Below are 27613 nucleotides of genomic sequence, written 5' to 3'. Positions count from 1 at the left end.
AGCCTGGTCATCATCGCAAAATGCTGTCTCTATTAAAAATACAAAAATTAGCTGGGCGTGGTGGTACACGCCTGTAATCCCAGCTACTTGGGAGGCCAAGGCACAAGAATCTCTTGAGCCCAGGAGACAGACATTGCAGTGAGCTGAGGTCATACCACTGTACTCCAGGCTGGGTGACAAGAGTGAGACTCTGTCTCAATTTAAAAAAAAAACAAAAACAGACAATGGAAGCTAATAATTAAGATGCACATATGCATATATATAACACACTATGGTCTGAATGTTTGTGTCTCCCCCTCAAATTTCTATGTTGAAATCCTAACTCTCAGGCCAGGTGCAGTGGTTCACGCCTATAATCCCAGAACTTTGGAGGCTGAGGCAGAAGGATTCCTTGAGGCCAGGAGTGAGATCAGCCTGGCCAATATGGTGAAACCCTGTCTCTACCAAAAATATAAAAATTAGCCCGGTGTGGTGGTGGGTGCCTGTAATCCCAGCTTCTCAGGAGACTGAGGCACAAGAATTGCCTGAACCCAGGAGGCAGAGTGAGCCAAGATCACGCCACTTCACTGCAGCCTGGGCAACACAGCAAGACTCTGTCGAAAGAAAGAAAGAGAGAGAGAGAGAGCGAGGCACAGAAAGAGAGAAAGAAAGAAACAAAAGAAAAGAAAAAAAAAAGGAAAGAAAAGAAATTCTAACTCTCAAGGCAATGGTATTAGGATGTAGGGCCTTTATGAAGTGATTAGGTCATGCAGGCAGAGACCTCATGAATGCGATTAGTGCCCTTATAAAACCCCTTCCATCAAGTGAGGACCCAGTGAAGACCGCAGTCTAATGAATCAGTGAGTGGGCCCCTAGTGAGAGATCAAATCTCCTGATGACTTAATCTTGGACTTCCCACCTCCAGAACTATAAGAAATAAATGTCTGTTGTTTATAAGCTACCCAGTTTATGGTATTTTGTTACAGCAGCCTGAATGGACTCACACACAATCAGGAACTACGCTACAATGTCTCATTTAATTCTATTTGAGATGGGTATTATTTCCATTTACAGATAAAACCTAAGGCTCACAGCAGTTAAACATTTAACTAAGATATCTACATATTATGATATGCATATAATATTGCTAATTCTCTAGTACCATTAGCTACTTACAATGTAGTAACTCAAGGCTTGTGTACCAGTCATATACTTGTGTACCTGCATGACCTAATCACCAGTCAGATACACATTTAAATAACATTTTAAAAGGCCAAATTTCAAAAATACTTGTTTCTGTAGGTTAATGTAAAGTATACTGATGTAAAAATAAGAAAATCTATATTCCTAGCTCGATTATAATTTAATTTACTTATACTAGCTTTTCATGAGAAACACAACATACATAGATTTTAAGACAGAAGAGGCAGCCTATCCTTCTCAAATCCAACAAATCTGAGTCAAAGTCAAGGTCCTCTAGTTATTATAGTATGCACAAAATACATAATAAAATAATTTTCTAGGCAGAATTCACTTATCTTTTTTCATTTTCAAATAAACAAAAAAAAGTCACATCCTGAGGAGACAGCCCTTGATAATCTAACCAGATTATACTAAGCCATTGAAAAGAACTACAGGAATACAAAATATTCTCTAAAACACTTAAAATATTGAAAAATGATAAACAAAACATTCATTGCTACTAAAATGTACCTGCAAAACAGTCACTCTATGATGGGAAAAGAGAATGCTGGCTAATTTTGATGGAAGCAACTTGACGGAAGTTGGTACAATAAGCAGAGAGGCACCACTTGATAGAGCAAGAAATATTTCCACAACAGAAGGATCAAAGGTCAGAGGTGAAGCCAGAAACAAAACATCTTCTTGTGTGATGTCAAAAAGTACCCTAAGGCAAAACAGAATGCAGTTATGAGAAACGTCATTCAGTAAGCACATATCCTAAAAAAGTGTTCATGTGTTTATGATGATCAAGTTTCTGAATGTTGGCCAGATGTTATTCTTCTCTCTTAAATTAGCCAAAATGGTGCTATCAAAATTCAGGAAATCTTCTTTATAAAAGAATTAACAGCCATTTAAAGCAATATTCATGTTTTACCAGACATATTTTATCATCTGTGATGACTTTTGATGTGTCAACTTGGTTTGATTGAACTACGTCCCCGGAATTTCCTCTCTAGTATGTTTCCTGTTAGGGAAGGAGACAAGGGATATTCTCTTGAGAGCTGAAGAACAGAAGGGAGGCTGCTGCTTAGCAGCACACATGCCTTCTTCAAGCAGTTATTCAGTCAAACCCTGTAGTCCCTAATCAGCTGATTTACTTAATCAAAAGGGAGATTATCCAGGGTTGGCTGGATTTACTTGGAAGGCCTTTAGAAGAAGTTTTAGGCCTTCTCTGATGAAGAGGCCCAAACAGCAGCTGGGTCTGCAATTAATCGCCCTTCTTCCCAGTCTGATTTCACCTGGGACAGTCTCATGGCCACGGGATTCCAGCCTGCTTGTGATCACCCCTTCCTAACTGATCCCTATGGACTTCAGACTTGCTTAGCCAGCCCCCACAATTGTGTAAACCAATTTCTTATAATCAATCCCTGATCTAACTCCTGATTCTGCTCCTCTGGCACAATCCTTATTCTGTCACACTTATTCAACGATGCTTAATAGAGGCTTCCGACTCCCCTTTCTATTTGGCATTTTCTTTCAGTATCTGAACAAAAAGCAGAATAAGAATATATGTGGTTAGGATCTTATAGAGCATGGATAGTCATTGTTGAGCCTATGACACTATTTTAATTTGAACACACAAACACCACTACATCTAAAAGCATCTTAATTTCAAAAAAGCTTCAGATATGGTATAAACATTTTAAAAATTATAACTATGTATAATATGGTGTCTCAGGTAAAATAAAAACTCATTGTATGTTAAAGGTGTAGGGGCCGAAAGGCTGTGATACCTTTCCTCCCCATCATAAGGCTCACAGCCAACACTCTTATAAACAAAAGACAGTTTAACAACAGAAAAGCATGACAAATTTATTTAATCAAAGTTTTATGAAACATGGGAGGCTTCAGAATGAAGACCCAAAGACCCAAGGGAAAAGTGTCCATTTTAATGCTTAGATTCAATAGAGTGGACAGCTGTGTAGAAATGTGATTCGACAAAAAGGGAATGAGTAATAAACTGAGTGGGACAATCCAGCAAGGCCTGTCCTTTTAAATTCCTGGCCTCTCTGTGTGGCATTTCTTCCTCCCATGTATAGGGCAGGACCCTTTCTGAAATGAGTCTTATGTTCTACTTTCAGATAAGGTAAGAGCAATTTCTTTACAGCCAGCTCTTACATATAAAGGTTAGAGTAATATTTCTATATTTCTAGTTTTTTTTTTTTTTTTTTTTTTTTTTTTGAGAAAAGTCTCGCTCTGTCACCCAAGCTGGAGTGCAGTGGCGTGATCTCGGCTCACTGCAACCTCTGCCTCCCGAGTTCGAGCAATTCTCCTGCCTCAGCTTCCCGAGTAGCTGGGACTACAGGCATGCACCATCACACCTGGCTAATTTTTTTGAATTTTTAGTAGAGACTGGGTTTCAACCATGTTGATCAGGCCGGTCTCGAACTCCTGACCTCAAATGATCCACCCACCTCAGCCTCCCAAAGTGCTGGGATTACAGGCGTGAGCCACCGCACCTGGCCTCTAGGTTTTATGACTATCTTTGAGGGAGAGGGGTTCAGTTACTATGGCCTGCCTTGGGGAGAAAGGGAAGTAAGAGAAAGAAGGGTAGGAAAAGGTCAGAAAGAGACTTTTACTTCTGAAGTCCTTCCAGTGTCCTTCAGTTCAAAGTACTCAGCATGCCAAAGTGCCATACGTTGGGGTATCATTTTCTGAGCCCAACGAAGGCTACCCTCAAACTTCAAGTTTTAGAGGAAGTATTCTTCACATATATTGTCTAGCTTCCTACTTAGGTATTCTGGGGAGAGCAAACTTTCTAACAGGCTTCCAACAAAGCTTAAATTCTGAGTATATTTTTAGTTTTTCAATTCTATGAACAAAAATGGGCAAGGTTACGCATGAATAGAGGATGTGAGTGCTCCATGTAGTTCATTTCAAGAAAGCAGCTTAAGATGCATTCAATATAAGAAAAGTTGAAAAAAAAAAAGAAGAGACAGATTTTAAAGGAAGAAAAAAAGTGGAATGCAACAAACATTTAAACATATTACTTGTGAAGCTTAGGCTGGGTATCTAATATATTGTTCCTCATTTTCCTAACCACCATATGAGGCAGGTATGATTATGTGAGAACCTAACTCAGAACCCAAGTTGGTATGAAGATTATTTTAAGGTAAAGACATTTGAGGCTGGGAGCGGTGGCTCACGCTTGTAATCCCAGCACTTTGGGAGGCCAAGACGGGCAGATACTTGAGGTCAGGAGTTCGAGACCAGCCTGGCCAAGATGGTGAAACCACGTCTCTACTAAAACTACAAAAATTGGCCAGGCATGGTGGCGTGCACCTGTAGTGGGAGGCTGAGGCAGAAGAATAACTTGAACCTGGGAGGCAGAAGTTGCAGTGAGCAGAGACTGCACCGCTGTGTTCCAGCCTAGGTGACAGAGACTCTGTCTCAAAAAAAAAAGGACATTTGAGATTCAACAAATGCAGAAACCTTCTTGGAGCTTCCCTTCTCTGACTAAAAGCAGAAACTTTAGGGAAATGAGGCTGCCATAAACTTCTTCTTCAGAGTGGTTTTTACTCCCAGGAAGACCACAGGTAAACCTACCATAAATCCCCTCTCTGAAGACTGTTATGGCCATGAAGAAGACAGAAAGACCACTGCACCTGCATACCCAAGTATTATCACAAACTTTCTTATCTCCTGTTTATTTTCCTGAAAACCCATTTGTCTTTCCAAAACAATTTATTTGTTCTTCCTATGAACAAATAAATTTTATGAACAAATAAATTTACAAATACATTTAAATGAACTTAATAAAATGCAATTCCATTTCTTTTGTAAACTGCTATACGCATAGGAAGAAACTTTTTTTCTTAATCTGTCTTTTGTCAGTTTAATTCTCAGTCCCCTAGATACTGTGTCACAGATGGTAGAGGAAAAGCTCTCCACTCTCATTTTAAAATGGAGAAAACTGAAGTTCATGGAGGTTAAGTACCTTATGCAAAGTCAAACAAATCAACTAATTTTTAAATGTTTAAAAAATAGTTATCCTTATCCAAGCCTTAAAATTAATCCCCTGATTTGAAAGATCTATCTAAATTAGATTTCAAAATTTCAATAAAGGAAACCTAGTCCTTCCCTTTCTGGAGCTATCATTCTCTCTGGAGGTAGTGCTGCCTTTTACCAACATATGCAAGGAAACTCAGCTTTGTCTTTTTTTTAAGACAGAGTCTCGCTCTGTCACCCAAGCGGGAGTGCAGGGTCTTGCAGCTGCCCAAGTTCAATCACAGCTCACTGCAGCCTCAACTCCTAGGCTCAGCAATCTTCCTGCTTCGGCCACTGGAGTAGCTAAAACTACAGACTTGTGCCACCATGCCCAGCTAGCACTATCTTATTAATAGGTTATTCTGGTAATATTTGGGGAGCCAGCAACAGAGATAAGATTGTTCTAATATGCGTCTGAAATTTAGTACTCCCTAGCTTAATGATCTAAGTCTAAAATAGAAAATTTAGCATTACTGTTTTAATTTTTAAATTGACTACTTTAACATTTCATCTCTTTAGAATCTAATTATTTACCACCTCACTTAAGAACCTAAAAGCAAAAAAAAAAAAAAAAAAAGAACCTAAAAGCAAACCAAAAAAGGATTTCTAACAGGCAAATCAATTGAATGAAGTTGAAGCACAAAATAGGTATCAAGAAATTTGTATAATTTAGTCATAAATCAACCCTTCAACCCTCATTAAGCAAATGTTTGCTCCCATTTCACAGACCATTCTTACCACTGCTGGGCCAGTGCCTCTTAGTCAGCTGTCTCTCCACCTCCCCCAGATTCCTTATCTGCTTCATTTTCTTCAAGTTCCCTACATCCCCATCGCCACCTCACCTCCCACACTCTTAGGTATGACTTGGCCTTCTGCTTCATACAAAAGTTAAAACCTACTGGCTTCCTCTAACACCAAGAAATGTATGTACTTTACTATCCTAATCTTTTTGAGGGTATCAAAAAAAGAGGTATTCCACTCAGTATTTTAAACGCCATTCCCTTCCATCTAAATGTATCTTACTCCTTTGTTAATACTCCTACTACTACTTCACTATTCAAACCAACCCTTTCTACCAATTCCCTACCCTCAGCCTCTAAACCGCTCATCTTTTCTTTTTTTTTTTTTTTTTTTTTTAAGATTGAGTCTCGCTCTGTCACCCAGGCTGGAGTGCAGTGGTGCAATAACGGATCACTGTAGTCTTGACCTCCTGGGCTCAATCAATCCTGCCGCCTCAGCCTCCCGAGTTGCTAGGATTATAGGCACAGACCACCAGGCCCAGCTAATTATTTTTAATGTTTCTTAAAGACAGAGTCCCACTATGTTACCCAGGCTGGTTTCGAACTCCTGGGCTCAAGTGATCCTCCTGCCTTAGCCTCCCAAAGTGTGGGATTACAGGCATGAGCCACTGCACCCAGCCAACCTCTCCCATCTTAAAGACAAAACACCTGTTTCCATCCCAGAATTCCTTCTTTTCCATTAAAACCAGTTTCTAGAAAATAACATTTGACTTTTGTTACCTCTATTTCGTTATCTCCTATTCTCTTATCTCCAGCCTAATGTAATCTGTCTCCACCTTGGGGATTAAGAAGTCACTAAAGACTATATTGTCAATTACAACAGACATCTTTCTCTACCAGTATTTAACCATTTCTTCTTTCCAGGCCTGCATGTGCCATCCAATACCATAGGTCCACTGAGCACTAAGAATGTGGCTAGTCCACGTTGAGATGTGTAAGTATAAAATATATGCCAGATTTTGAAGATTATTCGCATAAAAAATGCAAAATACCTTACTAGTAATTGTTATATTGATTACATATTGAAGTAATGTTTTGGACTATACTAAATTAAATAAAATATATTGTTAAAATTCACTTGATTCTTTTTTCTTCCCTTTTCATTCATTCCATTTTACTTTTGAATATTACTTAAGCATTTAAAACTACATAAAACTTAAAATGACATAAAATTTACGTACATGTTTCACGAGGTTTCTATTTCTGTTTCTTCCTTTGATTTTCTAGAACTACACCCCTAAGGTTCACTTCCTCCTTTCTTGGCAAATTAAGAATGTCAACTTTGGAGATTTCTAATCTCTTGACCACATCAGCAAGTCAAACTCCACAATACTACTACAAGAGTGAACTTAATAAAATGAGAATCTTTTAATGGTTCCCCATCATCTACTGGATTAAGTTCAGCCTTCAACAGCGCGTACCAGGCTCCTGATCTTTCACTGTTTCCTCAGTCCTGCTCTGACATTCTAGTAGGACAAACTCCTTCATTCTCATATAACTCTGCTAGTACCTCTGCTAGGAAAACCCTTTCTCCCTTTTTATTAATAATTAAGATGCAAAGCTTCTAATCATATTATTTGTTTGTTCCGTGTCTGGCCCTAGGCTTGGATGAAACAGATGAAGGGCCTAGTCTGCAGAGAACTAAAGTTCAGATACAGCTGAAACAAAAAAGACTCAATTTACTCCTTAGGACTATTAATTTAGGAACAAGAGTTATAACACCAAACATTTTAAAATTATTTTTTCCCTTTAAAATACAAGGTTTTTTGTTTCGTTTTTGAGACAGTCTCACTCTGTCACTCAGGCTGGAGTGCAGTGGCATAGTCTCAGCTCACTGCAACCTCCACCTCCTGGGTTCAAGCGATTCTCCTGCCTCAGCCTCTCCAGTACCTGGTATTACAGGCACCCACCAACATGCCTGGCTAATTTTTGTATTTTTTTAGTAGAGACAGTTTTCACCATGTTGGCCAGGCTGATCTTGAACTCCTGACCTCAAGTGATCCGCTCGCCTCAGCCTCCCAAAGTGCTGGGATTACAGGCATAAGCCACCACACCTGGCCTAAAATATAGGTTCTAAGAAAGAGTCAAAGAATAGAACTTACCGAAAATGCTGGATATTTGGTACTATACACTTATGAGGCACTCTGACAATCTTCGGTATCCCTGTAGTCCCTGATGTATGTAGAACATAGGCTAAGCAATGCTTTAGCCTCAGATCCATGTGTTCTTCTGCTTTTTCTTCATTGACATGCTCAGAACTTATGCTGATTTTTATTTTTTCTTTTTCGTATTTCTCTTTTCCATCATTTAGCATCAAGTTCACCTCAGTATTTTTCCAGTGAAGTCTGAAGAGCACTAGGTCATTATGTTCCACTGTAAATGTATCATGGTTCAATAACGTTTCATGAAAAGATTTAAATTTCTATGTGAAATGGGGGAAAAAGTTTACAATATTAGTATGTTAAAAGATATTCTTCTTTATATAGAAGTAATATGAAATACAGTCATCCCTCAGTATCCATGGGGCAATTGGTTCTAGGATCATCTCAGATACCAAAATCTGAAGATGCTCAAGTCCCTTATATAAAATGGTGCTGTATTTGCATATAACCCATGCACACCCTCCCATATACTTTAAATCATCTCTAGATTACTTATAACTAATACAAAACTACGCTAATTAATGCTATGTAAATAGTTGCTATATTTTAAAATCTGTATTAGTTTTTACTGTTGCATTGGGTTTTTTTTCTTTTTTCTGAATATTTTCTTTTTTTTTTTCTTGAGACAGGGTCTCACTCTGTTGCCCAGGCTGGAGTGCAGTGGTATAATCTTTATTTTTTTATTTTTTTTTTGAGACGGAGTCTCACTCTGTCGTCCAGGCTGGAGTGCAGTGGCGCAATCTCAGCTCACTGCAAATTCCGCCTCCCAGGTTCACACCATTCTCCTGCCTTAGCCCCCCAAGTAGCTGGGACTACAGGCACCCGCCACCACGCCCGGCTAATTCTTTTGTATTTTTTTTAGTAGAGACGGGGTTTCACCGTGTTAGCCAGGATGGTCTTGATCTCTTGACCTCATGATCCGCCTGCTTTGGCCTCCCAAAGTGCTGGGATTACAGGTGTGCACCACCATGCCCAGCCGCAGCAGTGTAATCTTAACTGACTGCAACCTTGAACAGCTGGGCTCAAGCGATCTTCCCACCTCAGCCTCTTGAGTAGCTGGAACAACAGGTGTGCACCACCACACCCAGCTAGCTTTTTATTTTTAGCAGAGGCAAAGTCTCACTATGTTACCCAACCTGGTCTCAAACTCCTGGCCTCAAATGATCTCCTGCCTCAGTCTCCTAAAGTGCTGGGATTATAGGCGTGGGCCCCAAATATTTTCAGTCTGCAGTTGGATGAATCCTTGGATGGGAAACCTCTGGATACAGAGGGCCAACTGTATTCATTTACTGATTCAACATCACTTTTTTGGGGAGTGGGGGGAGTACTTGCTATATACCCAGCGGTAAAAAGATAAATAAATCTCCAAGAGCAAAGTGCTGTCCTTACTTTCAAACTTATTTTCAAAAACACCAGACATATAAAAGCAATTATAACGCAATGTGTATGATAATAAAGCAGGCTTGAAATGTTAATGGGAACAGAGAATGCCGAACTCTGCCTAGAAGGTCAGAGATTGCTTCATGGGTAATATGTGTTATAAGTAGCTATTCTCTAAATAATAAAAATGGACACTTCAGGCAAACAGCCAACATTGAGGATCTGACCTGGGAAAGCTGGTATGTGAACATTAAGCATTCCAATTAAGGTAAAGAACGGGGTGGGGGAGAGGGAAAAGGTGAGGTGTGTTGTTGATAGGAGATGAGATGCAAATCCTTAATAACCGTGTACACTCAGCATAAGGAGTTTAGATCTTAACCTGTAAGTGACAGGATCCCATTGAAGGTGGCAATAGCATAGATTAGACTCTATCAAGGACAGAATAATAAATGAGATTCTGCTAAGTAAGAACCATTTAATGAGTCTTTTGCAGCAATTCAGATACACTATATGGTCCTGAACTACTATTCTGTTACAAGAGGAGTGGTTAGAAAGGGTCTATGAGCAAAGAATAAATTAGACATGGTGACTTTCTGGATACAGAGTGACTCTAAGAAAATTGTTGGGTTTCTGGCCCAGGTGATTTGGTGGATGGAGATGAATTAATCCAGAAGTGAGTTTGGATGAAGAGATGCTAAACTGAATTTGTACATGTTGAAAGTAAGGTTTCTTTGAATATATCTTTTTAGGTTGACAGCAACAGCTTAATGAAAAATAACCTAAGTTTTCACATTAAATAAATCAACATAAATAATGAGAAAAAGGTCACAACCCAGAAGCCTACAGTGTTTTCTTTGTGTGTTTGATGTGTGTATGTATTGGGTAGGGGATGTGGTGTGGCCTGTAATATTTAAAAAATTAAAGGCCTACATACTCTTCAGATCTAGCTGAAAATCATCCCTCCCCATTAAAATTCTACTGTATCTACTAGGTTATGTTTACTTCACTTAGGACAATTATCACACTATGTAGATGTAATAGGTTCAGAAGTACTAACTTTTCTCTCCAATTACATTATAAAAAGCTGGAAGGCTTATATGCTAATGCCCTCCCAATCATCCTGTCCCTAGTGCAAGGTTTCTCAACTTCAACACTACTGATATTTTGGACCAGATAATTCTTTGTGGAGTGCTGTCTTATACACTGTAGGATTTTTAGCAGTATCGCTGGCCTCTACACACCAGATGCCAGTAGCACCCCACTTCCATCATTACAATAAAAAATATGTCTAGACATTGCCAATTGTCCCCAGTTGAGAACTACTGCTTTAGTGGATGCTGGGCATACATACAGTAGATGCTTAAAAATACTTACTGATTGTTCCTGTGTTAAATGAAGGAAGAACACTTACACCATCATCAAAATCATGGGATAGGAAGCAAGGCTTTGCTATGCCCAACTCCTTTTTGGGTTTTGCTATGTCCAACTCCTACTGGTCATAAAGAATACCTTGATATTGACAATTAATACTGATACTCAGCTACCTTTTATAAAATTTTCACTAAGATTGCTAAGAAAAATAAACATCACATCCCCATTTCAGCTTTGCTTACTTATGAACAATGGAATAACCAATTTGAGGAGTACAGGAAACTTTGGCTACACACTAATAAATATTTATTTTTAAAATATTTATTAACCAGACCAGGTGTGGTGGCTCATGCCTGTAATCCCAGCACTTTGGGAGGTCGGGGCAGGCAGATCACTTGAGGTCAGGAGTTCAAGACCAGCCTGGCCAACATCGCGAAACCTTGTCTCTACTTAAAAACATATATACAAAAATTAGCCGGTGGTGGCATGCACCTGTAATTCCAGCTACTTGGGCAGCTGAGGCACAAGAACCGCTTGAACCTGGGAGGCGGAGGTTGCAGTGAGCTGACATCGCACCACTGCCCATTGCACTTCAGCCTGGGTAACAGAGTGAGACTCTGGCTCAAAAAAAAAAAAAAAAAAAAAAAAACCTTTTGAGTCTCTAGAAAGTCTCCCATATATCTCAAGTCCTTGACACTTCCTACACACACACACAAACACACACACACACACACAGTTGGGGGGGTGAAAGCAGGGAATGCATTTAAGTTATCCCAATACAAACTGGCTCATATAGAAAATGGGCAAAAACAGGCTAAATTGAATATATTTTTACAATGTTCTTCCCCTTTAGTAAAACAATATTTTATAAATAATAAATAAACAATGAAGCATAGGCTGCATCTTGCTGAAGATATAACACCAATTCTTGCCCCAAAAACAGAGTTTCTTGGTTATATCTTTGGTTGGCAATCATTTAAAAATAAAAAAACAATAAATTTAGTTTTCTGGAAAGATCTCTTCTAAGTACCAGTCCCTTTTTCAAAATGCAAGCTTAGTTATAATTCTTCAGTGTTGCTGACCAATGTAATTGCCATAAATATGAAAGTTTGAAGTATTATAAAATTTTGCAGTATAGGAAGTACTTTGGAAAGAGAAATTCAAAACAATGCATAATATATTATTAGAAGGCTAACAGATCTGTTCACACCAAGAATAGTGGTTCACAATGGAGTGTGAGGGGTGGAGAGCCCCTCCGGGGGACAACTGGCAATGTCTGGAGATTTTTGGTTGTTATGATTGGGAGGTGCTACTGAGGTCTAGCGAGTGGAGGTCAAAGATATTGCTAAATATCCTATAATATATGGAACACTCCCCACAACAATTACTCAACCCTAAAAATGTCATAGTGCAAAGACTGAGAAACCTTGCCACATTTAGCAGACTTAGGAATCCAGATGGGAGAAGGAAAGAATGTTTCAATTGAAAGATAAATGTAATACAGGCAAAAGACAATTGAAACACCCAGACTTACATTAATTTGTTTTTTTTCAACAAGGATATACTTCAGATTACATTTTTTCATAAAATGAGTTGATAATGACGGTGGTGAATCTGGCTCGATAGGTACATAAGCAGCTGGGACTTGGAGAATTCTAAAGAAAAAAGTACACAGTCAGCATAGAATGTCTGTTGATTTAGTATTTGTTTAAGCATTTCTATTTCTCTATGCACTTTATTTTTTGTAGCAGCATAAAAATGGTTTCTGGAGCACTTTATTGCTGATCAGAAATTTCCAATGTTTTCATTGACACATAGTTGGTAATAAACGCTGTCATTTTAGCCAGGCGTGGTGGCTCATGCCTGTAATCCCAGCACTTTGGGAGGTTGAGGCAGGCGAATCACCTGAGGTCGGGAGTTCGAGACCAGCCTGACCAACATGGAGAAACCCTGTCTCTACTAAAAATACAAAATTAGCTGGGCGTGATGGTGGGCGCCTGTAATCCCAGCTACTTGGGAGGCTGAAGCAGGAGAATTGCTTGAACCCGGGAGGCAGAGGTTGCGGTGAGCCGAGATCACGCCATTGCACTCCAGCCTGGGCAATAAGAGTGAAACTTCATCTCAAAAATAAATAAATAAATAAGCACTGTCATTTTATCTTTTCTTAATGAAAATCCTGAGTATTTACTATGTTAAATTCTTATCACTTAATATAGAGAAATACAAGATTTTTTAACATTAAGCATTTTAAGTAGTTTCAGGTATACTTTGAGGACACTAGATCTTTGCACATAATAAATTCTCGATAAATTTTGTCAATAATTGAGTGAAAGTAAATTTTTGTTGTTGTTGTTTTTGTTTGTTTTATAGAGATGGGGTCTTGTGAAGTCACCTGGGTGGTCTCGAACTCCTGGTCTTAAATAATACTCCAGCCTCAGCCTCTCAAAGTGCTGGAATTTACAGGTGTGAGCCACTGTGCCTGGCCAAAAGTAAATTTTTGAACATCTTTTGCTTTATACTTATATAATTAATTTACTAAGACACATATTATAGAATGAATAAACTACTCTATTTCTCTGGCAGTTTATATTTACTGCAGAGTTCTAGAATAGAAATCACTATATAAGGATAATATTCTAGAACAATTTAAATGATTGAACATTTTGCAAATATTTGTTGGAATAGTGTCTTCCAATGGGTTCATATTTCAATCTATATCAACTATTATCCAAAACTCTAATTTACTGATTTATTGAATACCTTAGTGCCTAAAATTTCAGTTGCAGACAAAAAACATAGTCATGTTATCTGTGAAATCCTGTTTTCTTTTATCTAACAACAAAGTGTTATAAATTGTTATAATTGTTTTCCTTTAACAGATTAATGAAGCCCTTATATTTTGGAGATACTTAAATGTTCTATTAGTGAAAGCTTCTAGTCTTTCCTAAATAAGCTCAGAATAATTAATTTAAATAATATAAAAATAATACTAGGGGAAATGCAAACTTCTTTAGCCTCTCTACAATTGACCAGACAATACAGAAAAGTCCAATAGTAAACAGAACAGTAACTTGCAATATACTCTACTAAAAATTTACATTAGCTTGGAGTAACATCAAATTTACAGTTCTAAAAAATATTACCCTAAAATCCAAGAGGGTAAGTCTATCCCAGGTTGGCAGTAGAGACCAATTTCCCGAATTCCTTGAAAGTCACAGTGTAACAGCAGAAAATTTGATAATTCAGAAGCAGCATTAACCACAGTCTTGTAGGTGTAGTAAACTGGAAGCTGGTTGTTGCATTCATCAAAACACACAGCTACTCTGTCCATATAACAGGAGGCAGCCTTATGCACCAATTCCTGAAGAGTCATTTCACTGAAGTTTATCTAAACATCAATTTGTAGCACAGAACCCTGTGTATATACAGAAGTGTTAGCGGGAGAGGGAGTTTTAGAGAGCTCGGTGGAGGGACAGGGAGAAACTTCTCTATAATAATATCTCACAAAAATAATTATATCAAAGATATATAAATGAAGAATCTCTGAACTTATGAAATGTCTATGGTAACTTTACTGAGGACAATGAGGTTGAAAATAAACTTGATACATCAACCTATGCTGGGTCAGAGCATCAAAAAAATTTGGGAGGGCAGTGGTATACACAGATGAAAATGAAGCAGGTAAAAATGGAGACTTCTCTCTCAACGGACCACAATGTAAATATGAAATATATAAAAAATTAATGAATAAAATCAAATTTAAAGGACCCCACACTTAATTTTTTTTACTTTCCTTCAGTAACTGTTACAGATTTGTTAAGATAGTCAAAATCTTGTATGATGACTTTAAAATTACTAATGTGGCCGGGTGCGGTGGCTCAGGCCTGTAATCTCAGCACTTTGGAAGGCCAAGGTGGGTGGATCACTTGAGGTCAGGAGTTCAAGATCAGCCTGGCCAACATGGTGAAACCCTTTCTCTACTAAAAATACAAAAATTAGCCAGGCAAGGTGGCACGCACTGTAATCCCAGCTACTCTGGAGGGTGAAGCAGGCAAATCACTTGAACACAGGAGGCAGAGGTTGCAGTGAGCCAAGATGGCACCACTGAACTCCAGCCTGGGTGACAGGGCAAGACCCCATCTCAAAATAAATAAATAAGTAAATGAAATAAAAATAAAATAAAATGACTAATGTAAATAAACTTTGCTTTTAAATTCCAGTAGGAGCTAAACTCAGATGAAAGTAAAATCAATCTTTGACAGAAGAAAGCAAAAAACCCTATTTCTATTCATTCAGTTCTAGACAACTATATATAAAAACAGTGCTTATTACTATACTATTGGTATTTTACAGAAGTCATACTTGTATAGTTGTCAAGAAGTAAACTCTTCATACTGTATAGTTTATTTTTAAATTGCCAATAAGTTCACTTAGACTGAAAATATAATATTACAACTCAATAAAGCAGTATATCAATGCAATGTTCTCTGGGTCTCTTAATGCAGATTATATTAAAAGATTTGAAACAGTATTTCAAGAAAGAAACACTCGGGATCAATGGTAAAAAAAATTCACAGTGTTTCCTTAAAGGTAAAGGTTATTTTTTTCCCTCTCTGAACTCTATTTTCCATATTTTAAAGCAAACAAGACTTACCAAGTAGCCTACTTCAGTAAAGTTTTTGTTTGTTTTTTGAGACAGTCTCGCTTTGTTCCCCAGGCTGGAATGCAGTGGCGCGATCTCGGCTCACTGTAACCTCTGCCTCCCAGGTTCAAGCGATTCTCCCACCTCAAGCTCCCCAGTAGCTGGGATTACAAGTGCGCGCTACCACGTCCGACTAATTTTTGTTTTTGTTAATTTTTTTTAAGTAGAGACAGGGTTTCTCCATGTTGGCCAGGTTGGTTTTGAACTCCTGACCTCAAGTGATCCACCTACCTTGGCCTCCCAAAATGTTAGGATTACAGGCGGAGCCACCGCGCCCGGCCAAGTTTTCTTTTCTTTTAATTTGTTCACACCTATTTGAATTGATTTCCTGACTCAAAATTTTCATTTATATCAACTAACTAACATCAATTAGGAAAAAGAAAGCCTAAAGAGAGTAAAATGAACCAATAACTGCCAAGACCCGTAAGTTTGAAAATGCTGTGATTTCTAAATATACAGTTTAAACATATAAGGCAACTTTAGTACTTACATTATTTATAGTAAGCATTTCTATATTAGCTCTTTTTAATGCACAATATACAATTTTAAGCTTTCCCCAGACATACAATGATCATTATGTAAATATAAGGGAGGCTGTCTGCAGCATGCGCTCAAATTATGAGGAATGAGTTCATTTCGCAACATACAGGTAGTGCGGAAGGGTACCTACACATCTATACGATAAGTAAGATGTTTCTTTCCATTTTCCCAATGGTTGCTACAGAGATTTAAGGTAAAATCCATTCTTGTTGTCTCAGGTTTTCATTTTCATTCATTGAATCACAAATAACATTCTCTGCAGTAGAGAATACTACACTTATTAATGCCCAAATGTTTGAGACCTTAAAAAGGAAAAAAAGGCAAATACTCTGGTAAGCAGATTTTATATGTAAAAGGAATAAATTTACTTGCTACAACTGTAGAAGCTGCTATTTAGTCAACAAAGATCTTAAGAGTGTCAACAAATTCTATTGCTATGGGGCCTCTCTCTAGGTCACTGGCTGTTTTAAAAATGGAGAAATAATCTAGAAACTTTATTTTCCCAATTCCCCGGCTTCTTACTTTACGGTATGCAACGAGTAACAATGCAATTTACAGCTTCCTAAACATTTCTTCATTGCTCTTCGAAACCCCTCTAGGGGGTAGCTGAGCGCGCAGCACACTTATTTCCATTTGAATGGAGGGGCAGAGGGTCGGAGGCTAGTGACGCAGGAGTGTACACACAGGTCAGGGTTAGTCTGCACCACACCAGCACGCCAGACCCCGGTGTATCAAACCCGAGGCCCCGCAGTGGTCCTGAAGCTGAGCAAATGTGTGTGGAAGCAGGCTCAGGCCTAGAGGCACTTCGCCTCCCTCACACAGACCCCCGACGGACACCGCGCCCTGCCGCAACTCACTTAGCAAGTCTCGCGGATTAGGTTTAATCGCACTCGGACCTTTCCCGGATAGCTCGTCGCGGCTACTTGTCACAGCGAAGCAGCAGCTCCCCGAAGCCGTAAAGCTATCCCAGAGCGAGGCCCCATACGTAAATCTTCCGCGTCGCTACGTGACGTCAGTGCGAGCGACCCCGGGCAGGCTGCGTGGAGCTGTCGCTACCTCTCCTGAAGCCGAGGCGCTAACTTGAGTGAAGAGTTTTGAGGGCTTTTTCACTTTTGGTTATCTGCTCAGGCGCTCCTTGGGGTCGCGCATGGTCTCGGACAGGGCTTGCAAGGACTTTGCAGCTGGCCAGTTTGGAGCCATAACCCTTTCGTACTTGCCAAGAAACTCTGGGCAAGACTCTTGAATTTTGAGCCGCAGTATTCTCGTTCATAAGGTGAGAATAAAAACATCACCTAGGGTTGATGTGAAGAGAGATGAAATCATTGTGAAATAGGAGAGTTATTGCTTTCAACCAATGACATTTTCTGGAAACGTGCTGGAGATATGGCTGCAGCAGTGACGCCTGCAAACGACGTTCCTGTCGTCATGATGCTGACATTTTAATTGGGAAGCAGATTGAAACGTAACTAAGGAATTTGACAGGAGCATTTACTAGGACCTGTAAAGAAATTAAAGCAGGTCCGAGGTGGAGTTTTGTAAACTATATGCCTGAATAGAAGTTTCTGTTTCCAAGGGAATTGTTACAGTTGGAGACATGTCAATTATTACAGTAAGCGTCAAGGGCAATAGCAGTGGTGTTTTAAAGCTACTGTTTGGTGGCAGAGTAATCGGGATTTTTTTGTTTGGGGGGTTTTAGCCGGGGGAGGGACTGCGAAGACAGCTCTGCATCAAAACAGTACGTGAGAAAAAAGCATAGGACGCTCTCGCAGCCGTAGTTGTTGGTGACAAGAAAACTGTGGTACTGGCCGGGCACGGTGGCTCACGCTTGTAATCCCAGCACTTTCGGAGGCCGAGGCGGGCGGATCACGAGGTCAGGAGATCGAGACCACGGTGAAAACCCCGTCTCTACTAAAAATACAAAAAATTAGCCGGGCGTGGTGGCGGGCGCCTGTAGTCCCAGCTGCTCGGAGAGGCTGAGGCAGGAGAATGGCGTGAACCTGGGAGGCGGAGCTTGCAGTGAGCCGAGATTGCGCCACTGCACTCCAGCCTGGGCGACAGAGCAAGACTCCGTCTCAAAAAAAAAAAAAAGAAAACTGTGGTACTAATCTAAGCAAAAAATATCCCCACATGCCAACTATACTTTTCCAAGATGTACCATGGATTACTCAAACTAACACAGCCTCATTTATGTATTTAGGTTGGAAGTGGGCAAAAGTGTATCTTGTCTATGTTTCTATGTTGGGATGACACCGTCATCCACCCAGCCAGCCAGTTAACCTTCCCACTTTCTTACCCTCTTACATCCGATTAGACCCTATGTCCTCTAGTTCTCAGTCTTGAGACCAGCACCCAGCTGGCTACATCAGAATTGCCAGTGGTGATGTTTTAGAAGATTCCAAATTCCTGGACTCCATCCCCAGACGTTCATCCCCTAGTTTTCTAGTGAGGGGCCTAGAACCTGCGTTTTTTGTGTCATGTTCATCGCCATTACTGCTACTTTAGTTCAGGTCTTCTTGGTCAGCCTTTTCCTAAAACGTTTTCAGTTTTGTTTGCCTCTGAGTGACTCTAAATTGCTGCCAAAATGATGTTTTATTATTCCAGTATCATCATCCAACTCTCTGATATTAATGATATCTTTTTTAAAGCTTTTCTTCCCTTGCATTATCTATTTCCCTCAAGTTTCCTTTTTCTTTCTTCTGTTGATTTCGTGCTCTATCTTTCATATTAGAGGCTTTCCTAGGATGTCTGGTGGTCCTTATCTGCTCATATGTAAGTGGGGGTATATTTAAAAGTTGATTGGAAGCTGTTGAGCCCATGGGACGTTTGTTGATCAAGTGGGAGAGGAGGGGTATGGAGGCTGGGTTATGTCTCAGAATTTAGTACAATTTTCACTTAATTCTCTTTGTTTTAGGTGCCTCATGTCCGCCATTACAGAGACCCCGTTTTACTCCTGAACAATTAAAAAAAAAGCCTTCAGAATAAGGCGGGGGCTGGGGGTGGCATAAAGGATATAACACTCTCCTAAATGAACTTCCAGTCCTTTTAGGTACCCTCTTCACTTCTACTTCCTGAAGCCAGTTTCTGAGCTTTTTAGGGGGTTCTGTGATACAAATAGAATTGTTTGTTGGTTTTGCTCACTGGGGGTTTAGAATTCAGCTTTTTCAAGTCAACTGAGCCCTTTGCTATTGATTCCAGAATTTCATTTCCATTATTCCTTTTCTTTAACCCTTAAGGGTGTATGACTTTAAAAATCCTGTTACTGTCATTTTCAGGGAGTCTTAGGGAGCAAATGTAGAACACTGTTTAAGACAGCATTTTTACCTGAGAATCCAGGGTGATCATTCTAAAACATATACCAGATCAGTCATAGCATTCTTCTGCTATGAGAATAAGCTTCAATGATCCCTCGTTGCCTGCATAACATTCAGACTCTTCAGCAAGGTAAACAAGAGAGTTCATTTTCTTTCTAACCTGATCTCTCACAGCAGGCCACTGCTCCCCCACCCATCTTCCACATTTCCCACACCTGATACTGTAAACTCTAGTCATAATGAGAGGCTAGTAAGAGTTCTGAGCATACAAAGTCCTTATCATGTTTCCACACCCGTTTTGGCTGGGCTCAGGCTGAAATACCCTTCTTTCTCCATGCCTGCTTGATGAAAATACAGCTTAAACATCACTTCCTCAGTGATGCCTTTCTTCAAGCCCTAAAGAATAATTTATCCAGACTCCTCCAAACTCCATCCCACGAACCCACCATACTCTTGGGAGGGGTCGTTTGTCATGGGACCTGAAAATTCTGGGTTTGCCAAGAACGTAAGGTCCTAACTGCTCTTTACCTAGATCATTTTTCAGGGTTATTTGGGATGATCAGTTTCATAGCTGAAGTATTCTTCCCAAAGAGTAGGCTTGCTTCCACTTAACTACAAAAGTAGTGAATCCCCCAAACTCAGTGTTCCTGTCCTATAATGTAACCCACTGACTGCATGTGCAGACATCCATGGAGGCCCATCTTCACCATCCTGGTGGGACTTGGGGGACATGGAATATGCATAAACATGAAGTTCTGGCTTCTGCTTTTGCCATAAATTACAAAGTTCTTTGTCACCCAGGAATCCAAGTTTATTGCCATAAAACAGTTAACAGGCTATCTTATTAACTTTAAAATAGGTTTCAATACCAGACCTTTCCCAGACAGTGACATACATTTCTTACAGCATCAGTTGTTAGTGTTGCTGCATTATTTCCAAATCTGACCTCCTATACTAAATAGCACCCTTATAGCAGGGATTCATGTCTTATGCGCTTGTTTCCCAAACTATCTTTTTTTTTACTCTGCTCCATCCAGTTACACTGTTCCAGTTGCAGGGAAATATCAAATGCCCACCCTGTACCCTGCTGATATTTTGTACCTTGACTGGCACACTCAACTTATTTTAGGGCTTATCTCTCAGTTGTCAATGTCATTGTTTCCTTAAAAAGTTCAAAAATAATTTGGAAAATCCTTGACCCTACTTGAAAACCAGGTTAGGTCCTCCTGTTATGTGCTGTTGTAGCACATATCACAGTTGGGATAATGAGGCATTATGTGATTTACTCTAACAGTGTTCAGCTGCTCAGGAGAAAACAGAGAGCAAATTAGTGGTTGGGTTTTTCAGGCTTGGTGTTTTGACAGGTGTATTAGTTTGTTCTCACATTGCTTTAAGTAAATATCTGAGACTGGGTAATTTATAAAGAAGAGGTTTAATTGACTCAGTTCCACGTGGCTGGGGAGCCCTCAGGAAACTTAAAATCATGGTGGAAGGCACTTCTTCAGAGGGCACGAGGAAAGAACAGGTAACTATGAAAGTACAATGGAAGGCCGGGAGTGGTGGTGGCTCACGCCTGTAATCCCAGCACTTTGGGAGGCTGAGGCGGCTGGATCACGAGGTCAAGAGATCAAGACCATCCTGGCCAATACAGTGAAACCGTCTCTTTGAAAAATATAAAAATTAATTGGGCATGGTGGCACATGCCTGTAGTCCCAGCTACTCGGGAGGCTGAGGCAGGAGAATCACTTGAACCTAGGAGGTGGAGGTTGCAGTGAGCCGAGATTGTGCCACTGCACTCCAGCCTGGTGACGAAGTGAGACTCCATATCAAAAAATAAATAAATAAATAAAAATAAACCTCACTCTTTAACAATAACAAGCGTGGTAAGGGTGGTGGTGTCCATAAGTTAGATAGGCAGTTGATAGGCAGATGTCCTTGCAGAAGTATGTGTGTGTGTTGTGTTTGAGGTTGTGGTGGCCTTTGTGCAGGTTGTAAATTTTTGTAGTCTTTTGATAGTTCTTGTTATCAACCATATGTACATGAGAACCCTTCCCCTTCATGGCGTTTCCTGGCTCCGTTTGTCAGGGTTTTAATACGAGTGACTCCATTTTGAATCTGACAACTTTCACATTTCCCCTTTTGATCAAGGTCTTTCTCAAAAGCATCACTGATCAATCATCCTGTATTTAGGTTTTGATATCTCTTGGTGCCAGTCTGCCCCCATGTTGAAGGGAGTCACTGGTAACTAGGAATTAGCATCAAAACCCTTTAGCCACATTTGAACAACAAAAGAGGTTTGGAGGGAGTGGATCTCAGGCTAAGTCTACCTGGAGTCCACTGTTAAGTTCAATAGGCACTGGCTATCATCTCAAAGTGCTGGGAGAGCATTATTCTGTTAGGAGTTGCATTTCTATGCAAATTTGACAAGAAACAGGTATAAAGTTCTTAAAAAAAAAAAGAAAAAATACAAAGTAACAATCTCAGCATAATAGTTTTGAGCCACGAACCTAGGCTTAAAGGCAACCAACTGAATAAATCAAATGATCATGAGGAATTAGGTGAGACCTATTATACCATGTGGGCTATTTTCTTATTTTGTGTATATAAATTCCCCAATGGAATGTATCCAGGTACAGCATGTAGTATGAGCAAAAGCACAGATGTCGCTTTGTTTAGCTGGTACACAGCAATCCTATTATTTAGCATTCCATGACTGGCTTGAATTAAAGCAGAGAGAGCTAACTCTGTTTTAAAAAAGACCATTAGTACAATTTGAACAAAAAGTTTACTGAGGATGTTGCCAGTATTACCCCCTGGGTGGACTAAAGGATTTATGAAGTCAGATTCTGTCAAGTCACCCACAATATCTACTGATTGTGAAATTATCCTGCCAAATCAAAGAGGTAGGCATAAACCTAGAAATGATTGCTCATTTCTTTTAAGCACTGAATAATATATTCTATTGTCTGAATGTACTACAGTTTATCTATTCATTTACATACCCACCCTGACATTTTGAATCTAATCCTGCTCTTCTATGACACTCCCTCTTTCCCCATAGTGCTTCCAAGTAACTTGCCACGACGTAGTGCTTACTTAGTATTGCATTTCTAATTACTTTATTTATCCCTCATAGTCAATCAGCAGTTTTGCCTGGTTCATAAGAGATGGCCTATTTATTGAAATGCCTGGATCAGAGAAATAAGATGTGACTAGCTGGTGCCAAGAATGGAGCCTGGAAGTTGTCTCCATGCTGTTTACCATAAAGCACTAACTAAAGTCACTATTTAAAAAAAAAAAAAAAAAAAAAGGACACACATATTTAAACATACTTATTACACATATTTATCAACAAGGCATCACAAATAAGTCACAAAAAGTAGGCTTAGTTTAGTTCACAATATAAATCCCGTGAAAACACATTTTTCATCTCTGCAGTGTATAATACTCTACGTATATAAATTTAAAGCAGTTAAACAACATTTGAGATTAAATTGGTAAAAAAAAAAAATTGTAATTTAATTCAGACTTCAGAAAATTGTGAAGTAAAAGGCCATGATGGAGAAATATTAAGAAATCTGTAGAATTACCAAACTGTCACAGTATTATTTTCTTTTACAAAAGCATCTCAGTAAAACAAAAACTACAGAAAACGCAAAGTAAAATCAGAGATTTTGGTTTAGTACTTTCCCTGAGTCTCTTGTTTTAAAAATCAAAGTAAGGCCAGTTCAAAATTGACCCACAGGTCTTGCCTCCTCCATGCTGCCATAGGGAGTACATTTAAGACAAGAGGCTACACATGTTGAGGTGGTCCCAGGGCTTTATTCAAATGCCAATTTGCCCGTGTCACTGCCACAGGGTTATCTGACCCACTGCTGCATGTGGGCTTAAAGAGCTGTCAAAATTTTATCTTGGCCTGCTATAATATAATATGTGAGACTATATACCAAAGGAAGACAAACAGTTTCAGTTATTAATAAATATTAAATTTCTAAATGGATCTGGACACTATATACATCAAATTATGGTAACATAACAATAACAAACACTTTTATGTTTAAAAATTCTTACATAAACAAAGGTTTGGGGTCAAGTCATCTTAAACTTCTAAATCTCAGATGTTACAAGAAAAAACTTCAAAAAAGAAATCAAATTCATTAGATCTTAATAAAGTAGAAAAAAGTGATTATAAGATGATACTTGGACTTGGATTGTAAGTTGATACTAATTCCCCAAAGTGGTTGTCTCTTTGATCCTTAAACAAAACTGGCCCCTATTGTGTCTGTACTTGATCACTTAATTGCAATAATATTTATGTGTATGTGTACATGTATATGTACATCTACATGTATACATGCTTGCAAGTGATCAAGCACTTAAAAAAGCATATGATAATTAAATTAAGGATAAAGGGATTGTTTGAATCTAAAAATTTGGTTTTTATTTCAAATGTACCAGGTTACTTGCTGAGCTTACAGTATCAGGGCACTAAATACTATGTATCACATTTTCTAGTCAAATGTAGGAAAAACTTTTTCACAGATTTTTACAACCCTTTTTAGGACATCTCAAAGAGAGACGGCAAAGATCTGCCAATTATGTCTCCTTCCATCATAATCAAATCTTAATTGTAAACTAATTTCAAAAAGTTAATAATCATTAGCTTTCCGAAAGCTAACAATCATGAGTTGTCTTAAAATCAGAAGTGAAATGATGGCTCAAATCACGAAAGTATGACACTTGTTCACATTCTTATTAATTATTTAATCTAATAATATAAGTATCCCATTGCACATGTGGGGAAACTGAGGCACCACAGATTATATTTTGTTTTTTTTTTTAAAGATATGTCTACCGTTAGACAGGGAAGCCAAGGTCATAAGTACAGCCAGAACTGTAGAGGCTAGACACCTATGAGGTATAATGTATTCTATTCAAACTTTGTGTGAAATGTTATATTTAACTCACCTGTCTTGTTGGCAGCACCTCTCCTTAACCCTAACTTCTTGCAAACCCTTTAAAGCATGGACTTGGCAAATGTCAGCGACCACCTGCCTTCTCTGACCACGTTAAAAAGGCTAGCCAATGCTTGTGTAAAAAAAAGAACACCACATATTGTTGTATTATATGCAATTAGCAATGTTCAGTTATCGCACTTTGGTATCCTTTCCAGAAAAAAAAAAAATCTCAAAACTTATAAAGGTAAACATAAGCATGGCATTTTACATTGTACCAACTGAGTAACAGTAAATAGATGAGGTGTGACCACTATAACTTCTTGACCAACTTTCTATCTTGAAACTACACACATCCAACCCTACCAGCTACCATTCTAATTCTACAGGATATTTTCCAGTGAGACAAGCTGTACAATGACCACTCTTTTCAAAACATTCCAGACCATTTCCATTTTCTTGGATCATAATATCATGCTTTTTCTCTTTCTGTTTTTTAAACTTTATCCCTTCTTGAACAGATGAAACCAGTCCTTCTACTGACAGATACACAACACTGTTTGCTCCTAAAGGGAGAAAGAGGGAAAAATAAAAATGTAATGAGAATTCCTTTAGAAAGGAAGAAATGCTTCAACAGAGAATAGTTACAAACAGAATAATTTAAGCTAGGATAAAAATTTCTCCTTTAGCCTTTCTTTGCAAAAAAAAAAAGGAAAAAAATGAGTAAAACTCAGTTCCTTTATTTTTAAAAATTTTAATTGGAATCTAGGGGATAACATAATCTAAAACAGCAGAGGAGGCTTCAAGTATAGAATGGAATTAGAGGGCTTTGGAAGTAATTTTCTTAATTGAGAAAATGGAATTTAAAGTCAGGAAGATCTAGGCTCAAAGTTAAGCTCAAGTTCACTCAGTTTCCCTAAGTCTATTTTTTCATCTATATAAGATGGTGGAAACATTGCCTAAATGTAGAGTTTTTATGATGTTAAACATGTATGACACCCATCAGGGTGATATTTAAAAATATTTAACCAGTGAGGCACATGCATGACAGGTTAAAAGAAACACCAGCCACAAACAGATGGTGTGGAGGTACCAAGGCACAATGACTAAATATCATGTGTTATTTCCACAGTTTATACATCACCTGATTTTGAAAGGAAGATGTCTTACCCAGGATAACTTAGATCTCGAAGTCTCCTTATCTCATTATTGAATATGAACCTACACAAACTTTTTACTTTGTGATTTGTATCCACATCCAAATTACTCTGTTAGAATCTGATTAAATTATTTTTGTTTTTCTTGGGATCTGACTTTTGGGAGGCTTTAAGTGATATGCTTGCACTTCCCTCCACCTGGAAACCACCTCTTCCTTCTCTGATCTCACCTTGGCTTAGCTCTCCAACACAAGACTCTATGGTGTCTGCCCATGCCCACTACTCTCACTGTTGAGAATAGTATTTAGTATCTGCTTAACATATATAACTACTTTTAACAAACACTGAATACTCCTTTTTACTAAAGGTGTAAAGACTGTCAAGCTTTGGATTTTCTCTATTAATAATCAAAGTTTATAGAAATTTTAATACTTACCTAGATATTCTGCAAGGTGATCAAATTCTGGTTTATTGGCAATGAGCTCTTCTTTTGTAGGAATGTTTATTCCCATGAAGCATGGATATTTAATTGGTGGTGAAGCTACTCGAATGTGTACCTTGGAAAGAAATCATTGCACACAAGGTTTTTAAGACTATGCAAAATTCTTTCATTGTGCAAATACAATATAAAATTGTTTTGCAGAATATTCAGTAACAACATACAGGTAATAAATTATTCTTTCTACAAAGCTGCTTCTTGTTTTTTTTTTTTTCTGTCACCTAATCATGAGGAAGTTTCTTTCTCTAGATATCCTACTTCTCATTTGATGTCTTTACATTCCTAGAGCCACTTTTCTCTTGTAATACCGGGTACTCCTGCTTATCCCTTATCTTACTATTTTAAAAAGAAAAATACAATTTACCAGGTTATAACAAAAACCTTACTACTACAACACAGTTGTTTTTGTCTGTTGTTATTGTTTTTTTTGCCTTTCATCAGGTACATTTACATGGCTATACTCAGTGTCCACATTTCCTTTTTAAACTTTCTTTATTAGAATAGATTTTCCCATTTTTGCTATGCAGTCTTCTTAGTATTTAACGGCTGCATCATATTTCATCACACTGATATATCAATTTACTAAATTATATTCACCAACAGGGAGATATGCCATTTCCAGGTTCTTTGACTTTATTCTTTTTCACTATTGCAATAAATGATGAAATTATGTTAAACTCTTGTATCTATTACATAATTTCCACAGAATTCCAGAGTGAGATGATCATAATCCTAAACACAGGTATAAAAAAGGCTGGAAAATCATAATCCCAATTATCTTGGAAACTTTCTAAATAAACTGGCATGCTGCTTTTCATCCCACTCTCTTCTACAGTGAGATTTTATTTTTGATTTTTCAGAGATGGGGTATATGTTGCCCAGGCTGAGACTTTATTTTTAAATTTACATAACTATTAGTTGTAAAATGGCATCTCACTTCTGTAGTATGAGCTACTGAAATAGAATAAGCTTTGAAATCTTAATATATCTATATAAAAACATGTTGTACACAATAAATATATACATTTGTCAATTTAAAAAATAAAAATAAAAAAAATTTTTTCAAGACATAAAATGAGGCCGGGTATGGTGGCTCACACCTGTAATCAAGCACTTTAGGAGGCTGCAGCAGGCAGATGGCCTGAGCTCAGAAGTTTGAGATCAGCAGGGGCAACGTGACGAAACCCTGCCTCTACTAAAAATACGAAAAATCAGCTGGGCATGGTGGTGTGTGCCTACGGTCCCAGCTATTTGGGAGGCTGAAGTGGGAGGATCTCTTGAGCCCAGGAGGTGGAGGTTGCAGTAAGCTGAGATCGAACCACTGCATTCCAACTAGGTGACACAGTGAGTCCCAGTATCAAGGAAAAAAAAAACAAAAGACATAAAGTGATATTAAAATATAACTTGGCTGGCCACGGTGGCTCACATCTGTAATCCTAACACTGGGAGGCCGAGGCAGGCGGATCACTTGAGTCCAGGCGCTCAAGACCAACCTGGGCAACATGGTGAAACCTCGTCTCTACTAAAA

The 27613-nt window shown here is 38.6% G+C and overlaps 2 protein-coding genes across 9 annotated transcripts in view; both read right to left on the bottom strand.

Annotated features, from left to right (window-relative positions):
• The window catches only part of AASDH (aminoadipate-semialdehyde dehydrogenase), a 51452-nt gene extending 34285 nt beyond the window's left edge, over nucleotides 1-17167 (bottom strand). For 3 of the 8 annotated variants that reach the window (XR_004031717.1, XM_030818903.1, XM_003268398.4), the window contains exons 1-5: nucleotides 17021-17167; nucleotides 14065-14336; nucleotides 12456-12576; nucleotides 8111-8430; nucleotides 1693-1885 (exon numbers count right to left, since the gene is read on the bottom strand). Coding sequence is in view for 6 of the 8 variants with exons in the window: in XM_030818903.1 (XP_030674763.1) it covers nucleotides 1693-1885; nucleotides 8111-8430; nucleotides 12456-12576; nucleotides 14065-14294 (864 nt within the window). In the remaining 2 variants the exon portion in view is untranslated. Of the gene's footprint in view, nucleotides 1-1692; nucleotides 2705-8110; nucleotides 8431-12455; nucleotides 12577-14064; nucleotides 14337-16293; nucleotides 16466-17020 lie in introns of those variants that run through there. The other 5 variants (XM_030818902.1, XM_030818906.1, XM_003268399.4 and 2 more) reach the window with 5 other exon arrangements.
• Nucleotides 17168-22795: 5628 nt separating this feature from the next.
• PPAT (phosphoribosyl pyrophosphate amidotransferase) overlaps nucleotides 22796-27613 on the bottom strand; it is a 42124-nt gene continuing 37306 nt past the window's right edge. The window contains exons 10-11 of the mRNA XM_004093145.2: nucleotides 26023-26143; nucleotides 22796-24995 (exon numbers count right to left, since the gene is read on the bottom strand). Of these exons, the coding sequence (XP_004093193.1) occupies nucleotides 24799-24995; nucleotides 26023-26143 (318 nt within the window). The 3' untranslated portion in view covers nucleotides 22796-24798. The remainder of the gene's footprint in view (nucleotides 24996-26022; nucleotides 26144-27613) is intronic.

This window comes from Nomascus leucogenys, chromosome 9 (genome assembly GCF_006542625.1).
Source record: "Nomascus leucogenys isolate Asia chromosome 9, Asia_NLE_v1, whole genome shotgun sequence".
Lineage (NCBI taxonomy): Eukaryota > Metazoa > Chordata > Mammalia > Primates > Hylobatidae > Nomascus > Nomascus leucogenys.
The sequence above is the reverse complement of the archived record's forward strand: the minus strand, read 5'-3'. Positions and strand labels throughout refer to the sequence as shown.